Consider the following 22,766-nt stretch of genomic DNA (forward strand, 5'->3'; position numbering starts at 1 on the left):
GAATCTTGCCAGTGTTGGAGCAAAAAAACACATAAGCATTATCTCTGTTTGACTATTGGGTACAAATAAATAAATAAGTTCCTAAAGCTATAGCAAATATTCACTTTTCAACATTGTGATTTTCTTTTTTTAAACTAAGTGCATATTTATACATGGCACTCTTACGCATACGCTATATTTATACTTGGACATAAAGTCTTTCATGTGGATGCATGAAGTTGCTCTCAAGCTTCTCTTTAGATTCATGGCACAGATGCATGTTTCTTATGCTCTTCAGTTGAAGTGTTGCACTGATTAACAACAGCACACTCTGAATTGCCCTATTAAGAGCATTTGAGGTCTATAGATATCTTAAGTGTAAGAATTCATACTGAATCAATCTGAATCCGTGTGGGCGGCAATATTGAATCATGCAGCAGTCTCAGAGTGTCTCAGCATTTAAGTTGGCATTTTTCAGATTTTCACTTGCCATTTAACTGTTGCCATGTAGAGACTTTAACAACATCCTGAGAATTGAGGCTTAAAGTAGGTAGATTTAGAATTTTTTTCAGTGGTAATAAAATTGTAATTTGCCAATCTGTATTAGCATCAGGAAAATTGATATTAATTGTATTGGAAGCCATGTGATAAACACTTAATCATTAATCTTTACTGACATTTGTAAAAGTGAAACACACCAGACGGGTAAGAAAAACTGTGAAGCTGACTAGATTACACAAGGAAGTCAAAGGGCAGTGATGGTCATACATTTAATTTATTGATTTATATGGACAATGCACATTTATTAACATTCATATAAATGAATCCAGCTGACTGATTTTTAACTGCAGTCCTTTGGCAAGTGATGGGTTCAGAAATACTCAAAAGTGGCAACAACAGCAACAAAATCAACATTCTTAAAACAGGAAGTAGAACAATATGTAATGTAAATGTAGATACAAAATAATGCAATAGCATTCATTCAGTCCATGCAAAACAATATGAAGCAACAAAGCACAACTGAACAATAGGCTACTGTTAGCATTAAGAATAAAACAGTCCTGGGGAGAGACTTGATATATGGTGACCGTAAAGCCATGGGGGATAAGCTATTGTAACAAATTAGGAAGAAAACCTATAACACACATTAGGCTAGATTTTTTTAAATAATCATTGTTGCCACCATAGCTGATTTATATGGGCTTAAATGTCGGTCAATCCAACAAAGATCCCAGAAAACATTTATCTTTAAGTCTTGAATGCCGTAAACACACCCACACGTTTTGTCAGTTATTCTGCTGATTGGACCTCTGCTCAGATAGAAAGTGGGCGAGCTATGATGGGAGTTATGCTGCGTTCCAGACGCAATTTTTAGCCCGTAAGTTACGACTTCAAGTCACGACTCACGACTTAGTGTTCCAGGCAAAGTCACGAGCTGGCTAGCTAAACATTGTGCCGTTGGCAGGGTTAAGGTTAGGCTACCTAAACTTAACGTTAGCTAGCGGCTACCTAACGCTGACGTGAACTAGCGCTAGCTGATACTAGCGATTTCTAGTCGCTGACATATTTTGGGCTTCATTTAATAAACAAGACCTGTAGTGGTACACAATCGTATGTGTATTGTTTTGATTACACTGTGATACAATGTCTGATTACAACAAAAACTGTAACTGGGAGTACAACGATCTTCACGAGTTCACGAGTAGGCTAGTAAGTAACGTGTTTGACTGCCGTTCCAGGGCACTTTCACGGTTAGAAGGTTATGAAAACACGAGTTACGGGTTGCCTGGAACGCAACATTATATCCATACCTGTAACGATTAGGTGTGACTTGCCCCACCCTAACAGGTGCAACAAAGTCAACAGCAGAGTCAAAGAGATACCAATCAATTCGTGTGAACATACCCACACAGTCCTGAGAAGAGGTCTAATTAGCTTAATGATTAAAATCATCTGCGTGTTTACCAAGGGTGTGCAGTGCCTTTTTAATATTTATTTGGTAGAACTATAGCTTTCAAAGACATCAGCAGACAGTTTGACTTGTCATAGCAGCAAAAGCAAAGTTGTTACTAATAACATTACATGGCTCTGTTCAATACAAGTGTCCATGTTAGCAGCGGAATCTGAAGCAGGTAGAAGGATCATTAATTAATATTAACACCTGTGCTTTTCCTACTGTGACATGTTATACGGTCTTGTGTGAAAAAGGCTTGTATAAGACCATTTTATACAATGTTCGATTACCTTGACTGTGTTTCCAGTGAGAAGTTGGTTCTGAACCGCCTCCTTTCTTGTAGTACCAGGCTCCGGTGGCCATTAGAGGAACTGCAACTCAAGGCACATGGTGGCTGCACTTACACTGCACAGGGCTGCATGGAGGGCCCCGGACAATAGGAGCTCACCTCTCTGAAGGCCTCCCTTTGACATGGGACCCCTACATGCTCCCTAAAAGGTATGGCAGTCAGTGAAACAACTACTTTAGGTGGTGATATTCTGAAACATTGTTGAACAGTTAATGAGCTCAAGCAGGCACAAATGGATGCCAATGTTTAAATGTTGAAGTTTGTCAATATAAATATCAGCCAGTAAAACTAAAATGTGACCCATATTCAGAATTCCTAAAACCTAAACCCTTTTTATTTTCATCAGTAAGTCCACATAAGTTATATTTATGAAATGTTATGCATGCTATCTGGAGTAACATTGGAGCGATTCCTTTTTTTTCTATGATTAACAATTTTTGGATTGATTTAAAATAAAATAATAATAATTACTGGACATATGGTTTATAAACATGCAAAAGGGGTTAAGTCCAAATCTGATCATTGAAATGTATTATTTCTAAATCACCTGAAGTGCACATTAGGGCTGCTTGATTATGTAAAAAAACACACAATTATTTTGGCCAATATTGAGATCACGATTATTCAACACGATTACTGATTAACTTTTGGAAAGATGTTGCATGCATTGAAGTTACAAAAACAGTGAACCAGTTCAACAAATCAATAGTAAAAACTTTTCGTGTTCGAACTTTTGTTTTTCATTCAGAACACAAGACAAAATAAAAGGTTTACTTGCAAAACGTAATAGTTGTTTTTTTTCGATTACATTGTTTTTGTGATCGTTAGGATCCAAAATCGTAATTGCGATTAAAATTCGATTAATTGCCCATAGTGCACATGGTAGAAGAGGTAGTGTTTATTGTGTTTCCACACAGGAACAGGCAGAACTGACCCATTGCATAAAAAACGGGCCAAGTTAATAGTCCCTTTGCTTATTAGCTCTTTACTTACCAGATTTACTACACAAACAATGCAGATATGATGTTCAGGGTCTATTAGATTGCAGACTGACTATATATTCCAGTGATGTAGCCTGACATTAATCCACTTCACTCAGGAAGTTGACATGAAGAGGAGAAGGATGAAAGATATTGTTTTGGTTTTCTAATACCTTTTATTCTCAGTGTCCATAATTATCATTGACATACCTTTACATCTCCTTATTTAGATAAAACCAAACTATGGCCTGTTTGTGTTTTCTAAATGGTATTTTTAACACATTATAAGTAAGGTTCTGTGTGCTACGCTGTCCTTTTGCAAGTACTTTTTACTTTAAACAGCGGCCACTGCAATTTCTATACTATAGTCCAAACATTCATGGTGTCTGTCAATAGGACATTAAATGTATAGGCTAGATATGGAGACACCAGGAACTATATCCTAGAATAGAGTGGAATTATACTGAAACAAAATTTCTATCTTACTGTACATGTGTATCTAATGAGCTGTGGTTCAAATCAGTATGTAAATCTATGTGCAACTGTTGAATACAGTATGTGGTTGCAGAATAAATTCTATGTTATGCATTCATATACAATTTTATTTTTTCAGCACCAGTGTTCTGCTTCATGATCCCATACATAGTCATTGCAGGATGCATAGTATATGTATGATGTATGATGAGATATGTGGAGTTTTAGACATATTTTAGTTCCAATTCCCAAAAATATTTTTGGCAATCGTATTATTATGATAAAAATAGAAGTAACTTGTCGGTGAAATGAAACACCGACAAATAATACCAATAGAGCTCAAGCATATGCTCTTTTTTTTGTAATGAGGGATGCTCAAGCATATTGTCCTCCTCCTCTTAAATGTAAAAGAGAAGGCTTTAATTGATTTGATTTTTAAATGAGATGTAGGCCTACCTCTGATTCAAATATGAAGTGAGCTGAGTCCACTCATGAATCAAATGTTTCAATGTTCAATGCGAAATGAAGCTGTTGGGAGTTGCGTGCTAGTGCAGTTTTATGCTTTTGCTGGTCTCCAGACTTCTTTCCTTAAGTGAGAGCGCCATCTAGTGGCGACTTGATGTGAATGCAAACAAACAAATAACAACAGGGACCCAACGAAGTGCCTCCACACACACTAATCGCATTCAATCTTAAAAAATTAACATTACAATGATGCGGTAGATAGTTGTAGGTCGAACTTTTATATGTAGAGATAATTCATCACTGGAAGGCATAAACTAGCCTACATTAATATTCCCCATCCCCATTATGTCCAGCAGAACAGTGAAATAAATTGCATAGCCAATGTCTTCCCCACACGGTTTCACGTCACTAATGAGTTAAATTAGAAAAACTGCAGAGTTAAAATATCATTATGCTGGCAATTAGCAAGATACTCACTAGTAAAATGACAGCAATTTTTACAAAATAAAGTTAGTAAACTAGCCTATATTTTTGATTGTATGCTACATTTCCACAATCTCTCGTTTCTGTATATTTTTAACTGACAAAATATATTTGGTCGATTTCCTGCTTTCTCGGTTTTGTCATTCTAATTTTAGAGTAAAAACTCGGTAGCTTTGCTGGGGCTTCATGAGACACTAATGGTGAGGTTGGCACGGAGTAAGAATTAGCAACTGTATAAAGCACTATACTCAACAATAGCGACACATTCCATATACATATACTTAGAAATGACTCTGTATGTAGCCTATTAGCTTTGCGTCATTCAGCAGCAGTTCATTATAAAGAGGTCCTTATTACAGCATCACTATTTTAGCAAACACATGATCTAGTAGGCTATACTCCCAGGTAGCCTAACTCATTATCTGTTCAGACTGATTCCGGAGCTCCTTGTTTACTCATTTCTTGGTACCTATACAACCTGGTGATAATGTCTTCCAGCATAGACGTTGGTGCAAATTCAACTTGATTACCTCGTTACGTTGGTTTGAATGTGTAGGCTATATATAATCTACACATTTGGGCTATTTAATCGACATTTTCCCTCCAGTGCAGATACAGTTCAGACGCTCAGATTGTTCTTCTAGAGTTCTAGTGTCACTTATTTATTTATTGCACAGTTTTATTCATTTACTTTGAAAGCTGACTCTATAAGCTCATATGAAACAAAAAAAATGGCGGTTTTAATTAATAGGCTATAGCCTACGTTAAAACATTTTTTATCTACACCTCGTTTTCTTATTTGATACAATTCGGTTTCTATACTGTCATTTGCTTGTCAGATCTCTCGTATTCAAACAAATGTTCCGTTCCGACAAGAACTGATGCTGGCTATTCGATAAATAAGAAATCCACAGCTCAGCCGAAATGTTTCCACACATTAAGTAAACCTGCTCTGTAAAACCAGAAGGGCCTTTAGTCTTTTACTTCTGAATAAGTCCCTCAGGCCCAAATGGACAGAATTGGTTAGAAAGGAATTAGAAAACCATTTTATATTTTTTTCTCATGCAAAAACGATGTTGTAATCTGGACTTCTACGTTCCTCTGTTAAATATAGGCTATTACATGGCATTCATCTATAAACCACTTTGGCTTCCACTCAAACATTGTTGAGATTTCAACACTCGGAATTCAAGGTAACATTTCTCAGGCCAGAGAACTTGAACGAGGGAAGCAGCAAGTTTATTACCAAGGACAATAGACGGCGGATAGCTTCCTTCAAAGGGCCTGGAAAACAACCAGACTGAAGCTCCTCAATTTGGCTCCTGACACCCAACCATGAAGGACGAAGAGCAGTAAATGACACTCAAACGGAACACTAAAACTTCGCCTAATTTTGAAATTGCGGGAGCCCATAAGGCTAAATACGGCTGCCTTATAACGTCACGTAGAAACACTTTTCAGCCTGAATGTCCCAAAGACAAACTTCTGCATGATCTTTTTGAAGAGAAAATGTGATGCCGAGTTGGAGAGAGCTCTGCAGAGTTTGTGATAAAACACCTCGGGGGAAATGTGCAGAAGAGCAAAACCGATTTAAATGAAAATGTGCCAGCCAGGAGGCATTTTTAAGTTTAAGATGAAAGGATTGTGTTTATTATTAGTTTGTTCACAAGTTTTCTGATGCGACAAACACAAATAAGTTCTTTTTTATTTAATTTAGGATAATTCATGCGGCTCACAGCGATTTAGACATGTTTTAACATATCAAGGTAGTTAAGCCTGAATATTGGAAACTCACTAAAATTTTGAATATAGCTTAAATATGTGAAAAAAAGGTTCTAAACAAAACTTAAAATATATAAATGAGCTAAAACAAACCCCGTTGCCATAAGCTTTCATCAGTTGTGTAATAAGTTGTCTTCGTTTTTATTTTTTACATGCAGTATTTTATGTAGGCTACTTTTATAATAAAATATTTCAGATTTAAACACCTATTGTTTTTTATTATTCTACTCTAATTGATTTTTCACATTCTAATTGGAATAATACGAAGTTGTTGTTTTTCCATCTCTAAAATAAGTGTCGCTATTATGGGCCCTTGATATTTTGCCAGCTGTTTTTTTTTTTTCCTTCTTCAGTCAAACATACTATAATTTGCAAGAGACTTACTGGGAACAGTAATTTGCAACAAACATACTTGGAACAATGATTTGCAACAAATACACGTTCATGTAATTTTCGCACATGTCTTACCTTGACTGCTGATGTTGTTATGGGCACACTGCATTATCATATGGTCCCTCAGTCTGCCACAAACACGTACGCAGTTCATCTACATAACTCCAGCGGTGACTGGAACTGCTGATGTTTAATTGCAGAATTAAGCAACTGACAAACAATGAAAAGAGCAAGGACAGCATGGCAGGATGAAGGCCATAATATATGAACTTGTACTGCCACCTATTGGATTACAGCCGCAACTGCTCAAATGATCGCTTAATAGTGATTTTGAGAAACATTTTAAACCCTAAACGTGTAATTTCAATCTCAGTGTGATGGCTTTGGGCTGATTGGCTCTGTGGAAATAAATAAAATAAGCCTGTTTGACCATGGACAAAATGTAGTCCGATTCCAACTTTTGTGTTATAATAGGCTATACTTTACTTTATTGTGAAGTGATCAGTAATAATGAAACGTGTGATTAGAACAATCATCCTTAAATGCATTTTCTCACTATTGGATCCTTTGTGTGGAAAAAAAACAACTGCTCCAACTCGTTTGTGTATTTTGACACACACACACACACACACACACACACACACACACACACACACACACACACACACACACACACACACACACACACACACACACACACACACACACACACACACACACCTTAATCCTAGTGGGAATTGTACTACAGAAAACAGTCTTCAATATCCTAATGTAGGCCTAATAATAGTGAGCAGGCTATCGGATGTAGTATTGTACAATGGAAATAGTATAGTGGTGATTATAAAATAGCCTACACTATAGTTTACCAGATACACATTGTTAAGTCCCCATAAGACATATATTTCTTTAGGGCAGCACTAACACTATTTGATAATAGCCTACACATAAGGCTATTTGACTACGCAGTAGGCTCTTTGATATTTAGAATTTAAATGTCACTGTTTAAAATGTAAACTATTTTATTTTTGCAAGGGAAGATTATTATTTTGCGGGTTATTTCCATTTGACTATGTCGTATATGAGTGCCATGCAGAAGCTTTAGTACAGAGATAACTGTAATGTTCCTATTCTTCCCTCCGGAAATCAAGACACTATCAACCTAAACCGCAGAAGTAGGGTAGGTACGTTTATATACGTTTATTTTAGATATGGCATTACAAATATAAGAAAAGTAGGTCTATATAGAAACCTGCAGGTGGTAAACGCAGAAAGGTATTTTCAAACTAATTCGAGTTTCTGTTAAAGTCGATGTGAATTTACGAAATGCAGATGTAGCCCATTTTATTATGTTGCCCACGTTGTCTTCAGTCCATATAGCTTCGAGGCAGACACGAATGAAGGCTACATTTTTTACAAGGGAGTGACCACACGAATATCTAGGCTAATATAATGTAACCTAATACAATGGCCCTCTAATGAATGTGAAAAGCTTATTGTTGCATTGTTGAGATTGTGGGGAAAAGGGATTTTTATGACTTCTTTAAATGAACATCTACCTGTCCATACTGGCTTTTATGGACTGTATTTTCTGCCAGTGTAAGAATTGTTTTAAACGTTACAGCCCAAAAAGTATTCTGTAGCCTTTCATTTGCACTGGAAGTATTTCTTAATGTATGCGGGCGTGCATTGTCTCGGGTCTCCTGTGGTGCATTTAGGGCCCTGCATTTACCCTTGTAGGCTACTATATGGGTCAGTCACCTTGTTATTCTTCCATGTCACATCACAATGATACCACAAGAGATTCCACGCATGTGCTTTTAAAATATCCCCGGACACTGAAATTGACATAAGCCAAAAATTCTTATGATATTTCCAACTAAACAGATGGTTAAAATTGAACTCCATCTCCCACCCACCCAATACCTAATATTTCCTCATGGAGTATTTTTGCTTTGCAGGACTGTGAGCAAGGGTGGGGCGGAACAACATATTTTGCATATCACGTGACGCTGTATTAACAAATCAACAATTACCTACCCTTTAGTCTTCAGGAGTTGCTAAAAGGCTTGCAAGAAGCGTTTGAGGAAAGCTCCATGGAAATGTGTGAGCGGAATCCTTTAAATCCCGGCTATGTTGGTTCTCTGTTAAATTTAACTCCCCCTGAGTCGCTGTATTTCTCCAACTTGCGGGGTAATGGAGCCCACATACCCGGGCTGCACCAGATCTCTTACAATAGGAGAGAGGTGTGCACGCTTCCGTGGACTTCAAGTTCGTGCACGTCAGGACCAGCAGCACCACCACAGAGCCGCGCCTTTGGAGGCTACTGTCCGCCGTGTCTGTCCAACTCGGTGTCTATAAATACTAACTCCTCCAGCGGCCACGTCAAGGCGCATCTGGAGGAGTCAGCTCGATGCTTTCAGGTCACAAACCACAAGACAGAGGAGTCTGGCAGGCGTGAAGAGGTTTACGCCGGGGAGCATGGGTCCGCCAGTGACCGAGGCTACTCAGACCTAGATAGCAGGTCTCACAGTTCTGCGGCCCAACTTGATCCCGATTCAGGCACCAAACAGGAGCAGAATCGCGTTCACCCATCATCTAGTCACTCATGCTCCAGGACGTCTTTCGCAGAAGGTTAAGTAGCCTGTTTTATAGAACCATGTTGTTGCTTCAACTATTTTATAACACTAAGTACATCTGTGCTTCTTGTTATATACCTATTTTATGTCGATTCTCTCGTGATCTCCCGTCACATCAATTCCATTGGCGAATATTGTTATCTAGGAGTTAGTCATATGAACTCATGATGTCACACACAAACTGACTTTGTTATGGCCAGTTTACATCTCCTGTGGCATGACTATTATTTTAATATTCCTATCATTTTAGAGGCTATGGTTCATGGTAATATCAGCCATATTTCATATATGTACAGTTAGGCCAGCCCTCTTATATGTTATGGAACATTTTTTTATTTTTGTAAGATGTGAGCAACACTATAAGCAGTGCTATTGGGAGCAGTTAATTGCATTCAGTCTATTTGAAGATGGTATTAATTTAACGTATAAAGCTTGTTTCTGCCTCTGCTCCCTCCAGGTGCCCCATGGTGCTCGTCACAAGTGAGAACCAGAAAGAAGAGAAAGCCTTACACTAAGCAACAGCTTAATGAACTTGAGAATGAATTTATGATGAATGAATTCATCAACAGACAGAGACGGAAAGAGTTGTCAGAAAGACTGGACCTGAGCGACCAACAAGTGAAAATATGGTTTCAGAACCGGAGGATGAAGAAGAAACGACTGATGATGCGCGAACATGCTTTCTCCGCGTACTGATGACCTTTGGACTTGATCATGACCAGCAGCGCACGGAAAATGTGTTGTACCATGAATGTTGCAGCACATTACATGTGCACACACTTTTCGGTTTGTGGCATGGACTTGTATAGATAGGCTGTGTATAAAAGGTTTATATTCCTGCCATGTGGCTACAGTTTGTATCCAGTCCCAAATTCAGTGATATTAATAGTAATGAAAATGTATTGCAGATTAAGATATAATCGATTCATTTCTGATATTGAAATCAAATGCGCAGTATAGGCCCTGACTCCTGTCTGGCCTGTAGCCGCGGAATAATTAACCTTTTAACCAATGTTTCTTGCAGCTCAAAAGTCTATCAAAACTATTAGCTATTTAAACAGGAATATGGTTCTATATGCGTCTGTGTATTTTGTATGCTGGCCTGCGCATGTGGTGTGGGCCTAATGTAGAAGCAAACAGTCAAGTTCATGTTTACGGACGGATACAACATTAAGTTTTGCGAAATATATAATTAAATTGCATGTCTATTTCCTAATTGCTGTTATTCAATGAAATGCCTGATTTGCCCCCATTTATTGTAAATCTGATTAAATGAGCAAAGTAATATTGTTTTTATTCTCTATGGCCTCGACTCGGTCTGTGGTGGAAAGTAATTGCGCCGCATTTAGTGCTAAAAGTTATTACTACAAATGCCTGAAAAACAAGTGTTTGTGCACGACACATTCTGATGGTGTTGGTTTGAACATTATAACTGTATTTAAGAGTGGATTTTTGTTGTGAAACTTGTTTTTGTGTTGCTATCCAAACAAATCAGAATCACTCTTGCTCTGTAGGTCTATAAAATACATAACAAATACAATGTTTTAATATAAATAATTTCCGATTTAACTCATGCATACATCATCACAGAAAGCATGCTATTTGTAAGGATAGGCATTAGACCAGTCATCTTTTTACGCACGGACAAAGATTTTGTAAAATTGACGCAACCTGCAGATGAATACATTTGTAAATAAAGAATTTTTTAATTACCTGAAGAAGAGTGATTGTGCATCATGTAAATCATTTTATATTTTTGGCAGTGTATTAAATGGCGAGTTAAACTTGTATAAGTATTCACGCTCACTGGTTGATCATTATATTTATATTTAATCTCAATATGCAATAGTCTGCACCTCTTTCACCAAATTTGACTGATGATTTTAAAATAGAAGTCGAGAGGATTTCCTTTGGAGACACTAATGTTTGCCTATGTGTGTGTTACCTTTCACTAAAGCAACTCAATACTCCTCCCTTTATAAATCGATAATGAAAGGAAAGTAGGTTGCCTTTAAACAAAGGCACTTTAATAACACATTTCTGGGAAACAATCCCCCACTCTAAATTAAACCTCCTAGTCTGCATCCAGCTATTCCTAAATGTTTGTCAAGCAGCTTCAAAAATGCATTTATTTTCACAGCCTGCAAAACAAAATCACCGACTTATTTAGAAATATTATGTCAGAAACAACCACGTGCGTTTTGTTTAACTTATATCTGTGTATTTTCTTCCATATTAGTCGAATTGGATGTTCTTTAGCTTTACTCAGCGCTGACGCGTAGTTCCTGCCCGCAACACACACACACACACACACACACACACACACACACACACACACACACACACACACACACACACACACACACACACACACACACACACACACACACACACACACAGTCATACTGTATGCATCCTTTATTTTTTAGTGATATTGAGTGCACTTTGAGCGCCAAAACAGGGTTTATCTCTGCGTAATTTAACTTTTGTCGATGTGTGTGCTATATAATTGGGCCATTGTTAATATTATTTAGCACATTATATATGTATCAGAACACTTTATTGTTGTTTCCACATGATGGTTGAGAATTGTTAGGGCCTACAGGTCACAAGTGGTCAGTCTAGTTTTAAAGGCTCAAACTGCAACTACCAAAGAATTAGGCTACCAACCACCAATAGCCACGCCAATAGGCTGTAACATTAGCCTACATGAACGTGAATCTATAAATGGAACCTCCCATTCACTATCACGTCATCTTCACCGCATCACTGCAACAAAACCATACCACTGCAGTCATATTCAAATGTTAATGAAAGAACGTTACTAATCCAGTAATTTGTAATGAAACGCGAAGACATCATTCTTCCATCCGTGACTGTTAGGCCTGTATATTGGAAAACATATCTCTATTATTGTTCACACAATCAACACTGACACTCGTATGCTGCGGGCCTGTTGTCCCAATTCGAGTTTTGTCTGTTTTTCTCATCTTAAATCGCCCCACACATGTTTCGCCTAGTTTTTATTGCTCAGACTATTTTGAACGGCTTCACTAAGTTTTCTATGCGTCAGATATATACAGTATAGCCTACGGTTTCCTTCAGTAGGCTATTTGTTGCTTTATTGCTTTACTGCCAAACGCAGCCAGACAGCGTCATAGCTCCTTAAGATAGTTGGGGGGTCCAAAACAAAGTTAAGGTCAAGTTAGTTTGGCTTTGCATTGCTACTTCCCACAATGTTTAACACAAAGCTACGTTTTTGTGAGGATGTTGAAATTAGATTAGTAGGCTAATTATGAACAGTAAAGTAGCTTCTCCTTTATATTTGGTAAAATGGTTGTATTAAACGTCATATTACGCGCAACAAAACATTCTCAGCCGCACGACAAGTTGAATTTGAAGTTTGGTCTCTCAAAACTTTTAATTGTAACGTGAAAAACTGTAATTTAAAATGTTGAAGTGAAAATGTGAGTAATCATTTTTTTCCTGAGCGCATATTATGTTAGTAAACGCTCAGAACAATAGATATTACACTTTATATTTTAGTGCAACAGTAGAAAAACTGATCGAGGAATAATGATGATGATAATAATGGTAATAAAGGAGAATATACACTTCAAAATGCTTTACAACAAACAGATAAATGGAGGCAATAAAAGCCACAACCTAAAAGAAACAGTCACACAAGTGACTTTGTTTATTCCTCTGTTGGAGAACTTGAGAAAATGTAGTCATATTAGCATTTCACTACAATACTGTTGGTTGTTGGTGATGGCTAAATATGTGCTTTTTCTCTCTCTGTGAACTGCGTGTCGGATGAAGATAAATCAGCAATTTTCACCCTCATTTTTATGAATAAACACAAACTTTCTTTTGCATGGTGTTAACTGCCTGAGGCTTTTCCACGTGTCCAAGTGGTAAAGGTTGAAAACGAAGAACCCGACCACAGAGCTGATTTTACCCCCAATAACAATAAACCCAGTCGCCTTGAAGCTCCTTCCACAATGCGTGTGACCTTCAGGCTTAAAGCGGTGAAGAATCTATTTGTCCTCTGACTACAATACTGGCCTTCAAACTGCGTTTTACTGATGCACAATTAGCACGATAGTTTTGTCTTCAACTGTCCAGCATCGGGCCGGCAAAAACTATGAACTGCTTGGCTTGATTTTCTTTAAATCTTTTTTTCTTCCCTTTTTCTACTTTCATACATTAATAAAATACCGTATAAAAATCATACTCACCATGGCAGACAGAAAATATTGATGAAGGCTTGAAGGCGTGTATCCGTTTACCAGTGTTCACCACCGAGAAGATCTCGGGGCCTAAACTCTGCAGGCATGGGCATGGCTGCCTTCGTGCAATAAAATGATTTGGGTGCAGAGGCTTGTTGGTAAATGCTTGGTGGACATCACCTAGACCACAGACGGTCAAAGCCAGTTGCTTTGGACTTGGCCGTGCTGAATGTGCTTAGTGATTCAGGTTTGCAATTGACTTAGCTTATGTTTTTGAAATCAACTTTCCTGCATTTTGCAATAGCACACCGTGGGCTGTTTTATTTGGCTGTTTTCACGAGCGTTCATCTGCTTTTATTATTGAGGTGTAACAAATGAAAAAGCAAGCTGGATATAATACTTTAACATTTAAATACAAAGAGTTTGGGGTACATGCTTTGCAGTATCATTTACAATAGCACAGTGGTTTGTGGTCTTGTTATTTCTTTTGTGGCGCCTGAGCCTTTTCGCACCATGTTGCAGGCCAAGAAAATTGTATCTGACAATATTTTTTTTGCTGTGTATTTACATGTCTTCCAACCATCATGGTGCTCAGTGATTATACGCAATGAACCCTAAAATGTATTTGCATAAAAAAAACGGCTTAATGAGACGCTTGTTAATCCCACAGGATTCTGGTTTGACTGTGCAGCGGAAGTGCAGACACGGTGGCCTTGGTGCCATTTTCCTCAAGCTTTGCATTGAATTCGGAGGTCAACTTCAATGTTTCCTAACTGTTGCTGCAAACACACACTGCATACTCCAAAGTGCGCAAATCTATGGACGATTGAGCGCGTGCGGCTGTCATTACATGTCATTATACAAATGACGAGGATGCTGTAAAGCTTTCAATTAAATACTCCAGCGGTGGTTCACAAATTTCTTTTTCCGTGAGCTATAGGGTAAGAAGGCTGGAGAGGAGTTTCCTTTGCAGCCAGGGAGCCAATGAAGTCTCTTGCATGCGCTCACATGAGTTTCTGCGGACAGTTTTTAATGACTGATATTGATGTATGGTAATTTCTTGGCTGGATCACATGACACAATTACCTCAAGAATCGATCAAGATGTATTGCAGGTCTGCCTACGTTTCCGATTTTCTCTCCCTGGCGGGGTCTTTCCACGCGCCTGTGGTGCTATAGATGGACAAAGTTTAACACAGTCAAGCTGCCAATTCCTCTCCTCTTGCAAGTTGGCAAAGGGACAAAGGAAGAGCCCGGCGTGCTGTATTTACTTATTACGTTTCGACGCCCGATTTTACATCAGTCTCCTCCTTTTTACCGCAGACTACTTCGTGTCAGATTAATTTCCCCTATTCTCCCAACATAGCCCAAGTCCAACCTGTCCGAGAAGTCGCTTTCAGGGATTATGGACTGGACCATCCCAGCAAATGGCACTACAGGGGCAATTACGCGTCTTACTACTCAACGGACGAGATAATGCATCGGGACTTGATCCAGTCCTCCAGCAGCAGGGCGGATGTGATATTCAAAAACGAGTCGTTGTACGGCCACCACGGGGGGACGAGCTCGCCGTGCAATTTCTTCACCGGTGTCGGCCGAAATGGGGTTCTCCCACAGGGCTTTGACCAGTTTTTGGACAATCCTAACTCGGACAAGCCCAACGCGGAACTCCCCAAACAAAAGACAGACTCTGCTGCTCCCGGAGATGTCGCGAATAACAATCAGGCTTTAACCAAACTAGAGCAGCACAAAGCTGACCCGAGCGGGAGCGCCGACGAGGACTCATCCTCCAACTGCGGCGACAAGAACAACAAGCAACAGAGTAAGTATTCTCCTCTTTGTCTTGGATATAAAGTGGGCAAGTTAGACAAAAGCGCGTCTGAACTGCGCTGTGTCCACCTCCGTGGCCGTCCAGCGTTATGTGCCTCTTTATAAGCATGCAAAAGATTTTATATCCCTATAAGGTTTAGTTTACGGTTGTAAAGATATTTACAATGGGGAAACCGTTAAGTTATAGTTTAAAGGTTGGCTTGTGTCTGACAACGACAATGTGTTGCTGGGAGGGATTTGAATGGATAGAGAATTCGAGAAATTCGTTTTTATGAAAGTGTATTTCATCGGTTTATAGGTAATGGTGTGCAAGACCTTTAAGGAATGCAATACCTACATACACTAACCTATGCATCAAATCAGTGCAGTAGTCTGTAAGTTCTTATTAATGCCATTTCCGCTGTTTTCTCTCATTGTGTGTGTGGCGCAGAGAGAGGCCTTTGTGGACAAATAAATGGATAAATACATGTATCTGTCAACCTGTTAACTGCATTGTAGTCTACATTGCTGTAGCCTACTTGATCTTCAATTTCTCTTGTTTTCTTTTTCTTGCGCAGGTTCATCAACCAAGTCCAGGAAGAAGAGGTGTCCTTACACCAAATACCAGATCCGAGAACTTGAACGAGAGTTTTTCTTCAACGTGTACATTAACAAAGAGAAGCGACTTCAGCTGTCCAGGATGTTAAACCTGTCCGATCGGCAGGTGAAGATTTGGTTTCAGAACAGAAGAATGAAAGAGAAAAAGCTGAACCGTGACCGCCTTCAGTATTTTACTGGGAATCCTTTATTCTGATACCTGACATTAAACACACACACACACACACACACACACACACACACACACACACACACACACACACACACACACACACACACACACACACACACACACACACACACACACATTTTAAAGACTGGTCTCCTCTGCATATTTGAATCTTCGTAATCCTGTCTAAAAAGTTCATTTTACCTAAATTTGGCATTTGCAGATGCAATATTTTTTACAAACAATTTCTGCATCTATTTATTTGTGTTCACATATTTTCGCGTTATTGGCAACAAATATTCCAGCAAAGCGAGAGCTATGCTTTGAAATTATTTATATAAAATATATGTAGGCTTCTTCCTTGTGTAATGTCCATTTATACGTCGCATGTAATGCACGTTGTGGTGTGAAATAAAGTAGACACGGCAAATGTATGATAGTCACGAAACTTGTCACATGAACTTATCCACAACCAACAAAAACAACACGAGAAAAGTTTTTTTTTTTTTTTCCTTCTAAAGATTCATCAATGGAGAAATTTGGCGCTTGCAGGCCTGTATAATCCCGTTATTTCCTCTGCTTTCAAACACTGGATTGTTTACTAAACCTTGAACCGTCTAGACGGTATAATAAACGTAGCTGTAAATGTCTAAATAAGGGGCTATTGAACGTGTCCTAACCCAACCCCCAGACCAAAGTAGTTCTACTCCATAGCTACAAATGTCTGGAGAATTCAAGAGATTTCTGCGCATCCCGTCCATATTTAGCTCCTTTTGACATGTTGGGACACATGTATAGTTGTTAGCTGGGATACAATGATGATATTCTAACAAGGACCGCCATAAAGAATAAGTAATATTTTATTTGGGCTTTGACGCCTTTAGATCTGCTGCGAAGGAGAAATATTGTAATTATTCAATTTAATCTTCAATCTAATTGCTTGCGTTTTTTTATTATCTTGATTTAATGCAGGCGAAACGTTTCCATCTTTGTGCAGCTCCACTGTACACTGACCACAGGCTGAGTGCCATGTTTTACCTCAGTAGTGTATATCTCTTATTTTTGTAATCAAAGGGGCGGAGTAAATAAACACATTCATTCCACACAAGCAGTCGCTTTATTGATCATTCATGTGATTATTTTAACTTTAGCTCTATACAGAAACAATTACGCCCCTTGTTTTCAGCTTCTTTTATGAAAAAATAAGTTTGGAGATTAATATAATTTCATTTGTGATGCATCACATCTACACTTATTTCCCTAAAAGGCTATTATAAAACTGAGGTTTCATTAAGCGTTTAATTGGGTTGTCATCATATCCTACAGTGAAATTGCATTACCAACTGTGTAGGGCATTTCACTTTGCTTCTCGTTGTGTCCACATGAGGGCAGACTTGCAGCTTTGTGTGTAAATGGAAATGCAGAGTTCAGCCAAATTTAACATCCAACCTGCATGAAAAGCATTCAGTGTCCGAATAATCTGTTCAACACAGGTTTTGTTTACATTCTTATTTTATTCTAACTCCATCCAGTGGCCCGAATTATGTTTTGATTTCAACAGATTTTTATTTTTTTTAAATCAAATCATTCAACAGTAGCCTTACAGGCTAGTTAGTTTTAAGAAAAGAACAGTTAGTCTCAATACACAATAAGTATTACAGGCAGTGCAGTTTAATTGATGCAACTCCTGTGTCTTCCAGACGGCAATTATAGCTATTTACAAGTCAAGTCTTTTTGAAAGGACAAACTAAATACATATTTCTACTCCTCTCTTTGTATCTGAACCTTAAAAATACACACTTCGATCTTTACCTGAAGGCCGCACAGCCTTAGGCCACTGTTATCGCTCTCTACAGACTCCAGATATTGTGGGGGGGATTATTGAGAAAAAGTGCTTTACGTTTCCTTTCATTTGATTTCATGTTGCAGCTGTACCTGTTATTAAATGATCGTTTATCTGCGTCTGGCTATTTGCTCTTAAAATATAAGAGTTATTACCAAAAAGGAAAGTTTTACCTGAAACTACAACAATGTCGGTGTCTTTTTTCGATTAACTCCACCCTTCTTTTATTATTTTATGCGCTTTTCTGTTTGAAATATTCGTGGATCTCCTGATTTATTATTGTTATTATTATTATTTGTTTTAATATTATTGCATAATCCGAAATCCAATTTGTTTTTCCACTTTTACGGTAAGCTACATTGTAATTTATTATAGCCTACCTGGAGAATATACTACCATATTATAAAGATTTTTTTTTTTTCAAATGAGTGCGTCACATGATATGCAAAATAGCCCAATGTTATCTTTGAACAATTGCCATTATAAGAAACATGATAATTAAAACAAAATGTTATTTTTTTTTAGGCTCAAATAACTGAACGTGGTATAGGCTACCGATGAATGTATTTTCTACACAAATTCAATGATTAAATTTGGGTTAACAAGCCTTTATTTTGTTGTTTGTGAATCCTGTGACGTTGGGATGATTTGCTTACTAGGCATTATGCTATTTACAACCATCTGTAAATATAAGAGCCTTGAAGACAGATCTACACAACCTCTCAAACAAGTTGTAGGATTATTTAAAGCTTATCGCATAAATACCAAAGATATCATTATTTCAAGCTGCATTTGTGTATTTGTAAACACCTGTAGGAGCGTTGCAATTATTTTGGCCTAACATCTGATTTTCAGTCGAAGGATATTTTCCGGTCCAGTGTGTTTTTTTCCCCCTCAGTTTCACAGGCACACTGTTTATCTTGCACGCATTTGCCATCCTTGCAGACAAAAACAATGGAGCCCTGAGCAAAATAATTCCCAGCCTATACACTGCCAGGTTTTTATTTTGGACATCGGAAATACCTCAGAAAAATACAAATAATGTGCTTAATAATAATCTGTGCAAATAATAAAGGCCATTTTTTATCCGTCTTAAGTGGAGTTTATTTGAGAGGTAAAGCCTTGCAGGGTCATAATGTTGACCTTCATGCATACAGAGCTTCTAGTAGCCTAGCTCAATTTAAATGTGTGAATGGTGCACCCACATTTTACCTTATGCATTCCTTATGTTGTTGCTGACATGTTGCAAGAAATCCAAATGACCGTTGTCCTTGCATCGAATGGTTTGATGCTGTTTTATTACAAAAACGAAACAGGATCTGTTTATTTTTTGTAATATAAGAGAAATAAATAAAACAAAACTCAAAATCTGAAATAATGAGGAAAAAATGCAGCAAAAACAGCAAACAGGTCTATGTCAATCAATTTGTCATCTTTATTCTGTTTTCAATTATTTAAATTCAAAGATATTCGAGACAGTAAAATAGATTTGCAAAATACATTTAATATGAGCTCTGTTGTTGGTGTGAATGGTTGATATGAATACAAGCAAACATTAAATTCAGTAGAGATGGTTACATTCTTTCAGACAGTCTGCAGTTGTCGCCTACATGCGCCATAGGCAGCATTTTACACGCACACATACACACTCCCTTTCCTCGGTCTCTCACACAAAGACACATATATCCTCTGAAGCATTTAACTCATTTAAAATACGTCATAGAGCTTCAATTGTTGCACAGGTCAGATCCAAATGAAGGTGGACTGTTTTCTGGTGAATCGTCTTTAAAAATCTGATTGTCTCTGTTTTTGGTTGAACAGTCTCTGTTAAGTCCTACACCAATTTCAAGTCCGTGTTGTAGGTGTCGCTGTTGACCACGTCTGCATCCGCAGTGCTAGTGTGTGGTGCTAGTGTGTGTGTGTGTGTGTGTGCAGGGAGAGGAGGCTGCGTCTCAAGGCCATTTTCAAATCTCATTGGTGGGCTTGTCATGTGGTCGGGAGGCATCCTGACTTACGCGGAGATTGTTTTTCCTAGATATGTCAGCTTACAAAGGACATCTCTCTCCTCTAAAGAACTTAACCCCCCAAAATGTCCTTTCCCAGTAGCTCTCCTGCGGCAAACCCATTTTTAGTGGACTCGTTAATTGGTGCATGCAGGTCGGACAGCTTTTACTCCAGCAGCAACATGTACATGCCGTCTGGCTCACAAATGGGAACTTACGGAATGCAAACCTGTGGACTCCTGCCGTCTTTCGGCAAAAGAGGGGAGGTCAACCACCAAAATATGGGCATGAATGTCCACTCGTACATACCTCAAATAGATAGCTGGACTGATCCGAATAGACCCTGCCGAATAGAGCCGTCCAGTCAGATGTCAAACTGTACATTTTCACAGAGCATAAAGGAAGAGAGTAACTGCTGCATGTACTCCGATAAGAGAGTACAACATGTCAGCTCTTCAGATGTGCCCGTATATTCTAACGTTATTTCCGAGTCTTGTTCTGTTGATGGTCCCGAGATCCCGGTTCCGGGCTATTTCAGACTGAGCCAAACTTATGCGAATGGGAAACATCAGGAAAACTACTGCCATGAGCCGCCGAGTCCAAACCCAACACTGATGCAGCTCAGCCGGGTCACCCCGAAACCGCAGTCCTCCTCTGCGCCTTCTAATTTTACAGAGGTTGAAAAGAAAAGTGACGACGTCCCTCAAAACCCCGAGACCTCAAGGACACCGGTCCCCGCAGAAAGCCCAGATCTAAAGTCCAGCTCCGGGGAGAAAAAATGCTCCATGGAAGCCTCTGTGTCCAGTCCTGAACTGCTTCAGAAGGAGGGGAAAGGTGGGTTGGCTACAATGAAAGCTTTTATCTTGTGGCGCTGCAGTGCTGAGAAGGCTCCAGCATCATAAAACCAAGTATAAAACACAAACAACCCTAAAGTCGTAATGTTTAATGAGACTCTTTCTCAGGTTGCAGTAACGGGCAACAGTGAATGGTTTTACCATGCAGCATGCAGACTGTGTCCTTCTTTGCTCAGATACATGTAAATTCAAATAATGTGCATTTAAAAAAAAAAAAAACTTTCACAGCTAAACATGATTGGCATATTTGTTGCATGAATGCAAAATGCAATCACTCTTCCAGAATTGGCTCATTTGCAGCTGTATATTCTGAATATGAGTCTGTATCTTTAACTAGAACATGACAAAATCTGTGTTTGAAATTCACTTTAAAGTTGATCATTTTAACAATTTAATCAACATGTTAATACATTTTAAACTAAATAGAATAGATTTGGTGATCATGTTTCGAGCTGTATAAAGGTGTCATCTGGTGCGCGTTTTGATCAGTTGGGGGTTAATTGAATGTATTTTAGTGGTGTCACGTAGGCTACGTGACTAATAACATCCACTGCATTTTATTTATTCTGGGAAAACATTTATATCGTGTGTTATTTCCCAGAGGTAAAATCCAAAGCAGCAGGTAAGAGTTTGTTCAAGCTGAATCACTGAATGACTGAATGTGTCTGATTTTGATTGTTTACAGACTGCACGCCGACAAGCAACTGGTTAACTGCAAAAAGTGGGAGAAAGAAAAGATGTCCCTACACAAAGCACCAGACCTTGGAGTTGGAGAAGGAGTTTCTCTTCAATATGTATCTGACCCGAGAGCGCCGCCTAGAGATCAGCAGGGGCGTCAACCTGACCGACAGGCAGGTCAAGATCTGGTTTCAGAACCGCAGGATGAAACTGAAGAAAATGAACAGAGAAAACCGCATCCGTGAACTGACCTCAAATCTCACCTTTTCGTGAGCGTGCATGTGTCTGTGGTTAGCTGTCTTTTATTTTCTCTCATCTTCAGTTTGATGCTTTATTGGCATTGGACGTGTATCTTCAATTTCAACGAAACTGTGACTATATACTGTATAAGCCAATTTTAGTACTTTGTGTGGCGTCGTGTATTTGTTTTATTTGATCAGGGTAACACTTTTTGGTCTTAAATTATTGGAAAAGTAGATTTCCTCCCTGTAGCCTGTAGACATGGATATTCTATTGTGTCACGATGGCGAGAGCTGGAAAAGAGTTAATCATATTTTCATTCATGAAAGCACATTTCTTGTCACGTAGTGCAACATTTGTTTTACAGTAAGTGCAAGCCATTTGCTCAACCGTGTAATGTTTCTATGGCTGAAAACGATGTTAATCTGTGAATTGATTGCATGTTTGTGGCATGTATCTTAATAAATTATCAAATAATATTGTTTTGTGTTTGATATGCTCTAAAAGTCTCTGGTCTACACTTATTTGTTATTAGTGACTAGGCCTACATCACCGTGGAAATCTTCGGTATTATTTGCATCCACGCAGGCATTAGTTTGCATAAAACGGTTATGAAGAGAGGAAAAAGAAAAAATAGGTTACATGTTCTTAACGAGCTGCACGTTAGCTGCTGCAAGAAAATAAATGCTGTTCTAAAAATGTTCCTATTGTATTTTTAAGTTTTTTTTAAATGTGAGTATAATTGTTTCCAACATGAGCTGACGATAAGCCTACAAGCCTAAAAACATGAAAAGATTTAGTTTGTGGGCTACCAGCAGTTTTAATG

General features: G+C 38.5%; 3 protein-coding genes across 6 annotated transcripts; all 3 read left to right on the plus strand.

Annotated features, from left to right (window-relative positions):
- Positions 1–1,250: 1,250 nt before the first annotated feature.
- hoxd10a (homeobox D10a) lies at positions 1,251–22,419 on the plus strand. Of its 4 annotated transcripts, none has more exons than XR_005640989.1 (3): positions 1,251–1,357; positions 2,277–2,431; positions 21,708–21,817. XR_005640989.1 is itself a non-coding variant. In XM_039817998.1 (2 exons), exons 1-2 carry the CDS (start codon positions 20,255–20,257, stop codon positions 21,971–21,973), a joined length of 1,014 nt encoding a protein of 337 aa, XP_039673932.1. In that variant the 5' UTR covers positions 20,201–20,254; the 3' UTR covers positions 21,974–22,419. The 4 variants fall into 4 exon arrangements, 1 of the variants encoding a protein (XP_039673932.1); XR_005640990.1 differs by lacking the exon at positions 1,251–1,357 and adding an exon at positions 1,844–1,949; XR_005640988.1 differs by lacking the exon at positions 1,251–1,357 and adding an exon at positions 1,963–2,111.
- Positions 8,953–11,250, plus strand: hoxd12a (homeobox D12a). The gene is made up of 2 exons (XM_039818000.1): positions 8,953–9,490; positions 9,953–11,250. The coding sequence occupies exons 1-2, from the start codon at positions 8,953–8,955 to the stop codon at positions 10,189–10,191; spliced, it is 777 nt and encodes a 258-aa protein (XP_039673934.1). The 3' UTR covers positions 10,192–11,250.
- hoxd11a (homeobox D11a) lies at positions 14,773–19,244 on the plus strand. The gene is given in 3 exon segments (XM_039817999.1): positions 14,773–14,988; positions 14,990–15,548; positions 16,114–19,244. Coding segments are annotated over 3 exon segments (1,011 nt in total). The 3' UTR covers positions 16,350–19,244.
- Positions 22,420–22,766: the final 347 nt, after the last annotated feature.

Source organism: Perca fluviatilis, chromosome 12, assembly GCF_010015445.1.
Source record: "Perca fluviatilis chromosome 12, GENO_Pfluv_1.0, whole genome shotgun sequence".
In the NCBI taxonomy this organism is placed as follows: Eukaryota; Metazoa; Chordata; class Actinopteri; order Perciformes; family Percidae; genus Perca; species Perca fluviatilis.

Coding starts and splice junctions, on each gene's coding strand:
- hoxd10a (XM_039817998.1), top strand. CDS start 20,255: ATGTCCTTTCCCAGTAGCTCTCCTGCGGCAAACCCATTTTTAGTGGAC. Junction 21,003..21,707: donor GCTTCAGAAGGAGGGGAAAG/GTGGGTTGGCTA, acceptor GATTGTTTACAG/ACTGCACGCCGACAAGCAAC.
- hoxd12a (XM_039818000.1), top strand. CDS start 8,953: ATGGAAATGTGTGAGCGGAATCCTTTAAATCCCGGCTATGTTGGTTCT. Junction 9,491..9,952: donor CAGGACGTCTTTCGCAGAAG/GTTAAGTAGCCT, acceptor TGCTCCCTCCAG/GTGCCCCATGGTGCTCGTCA.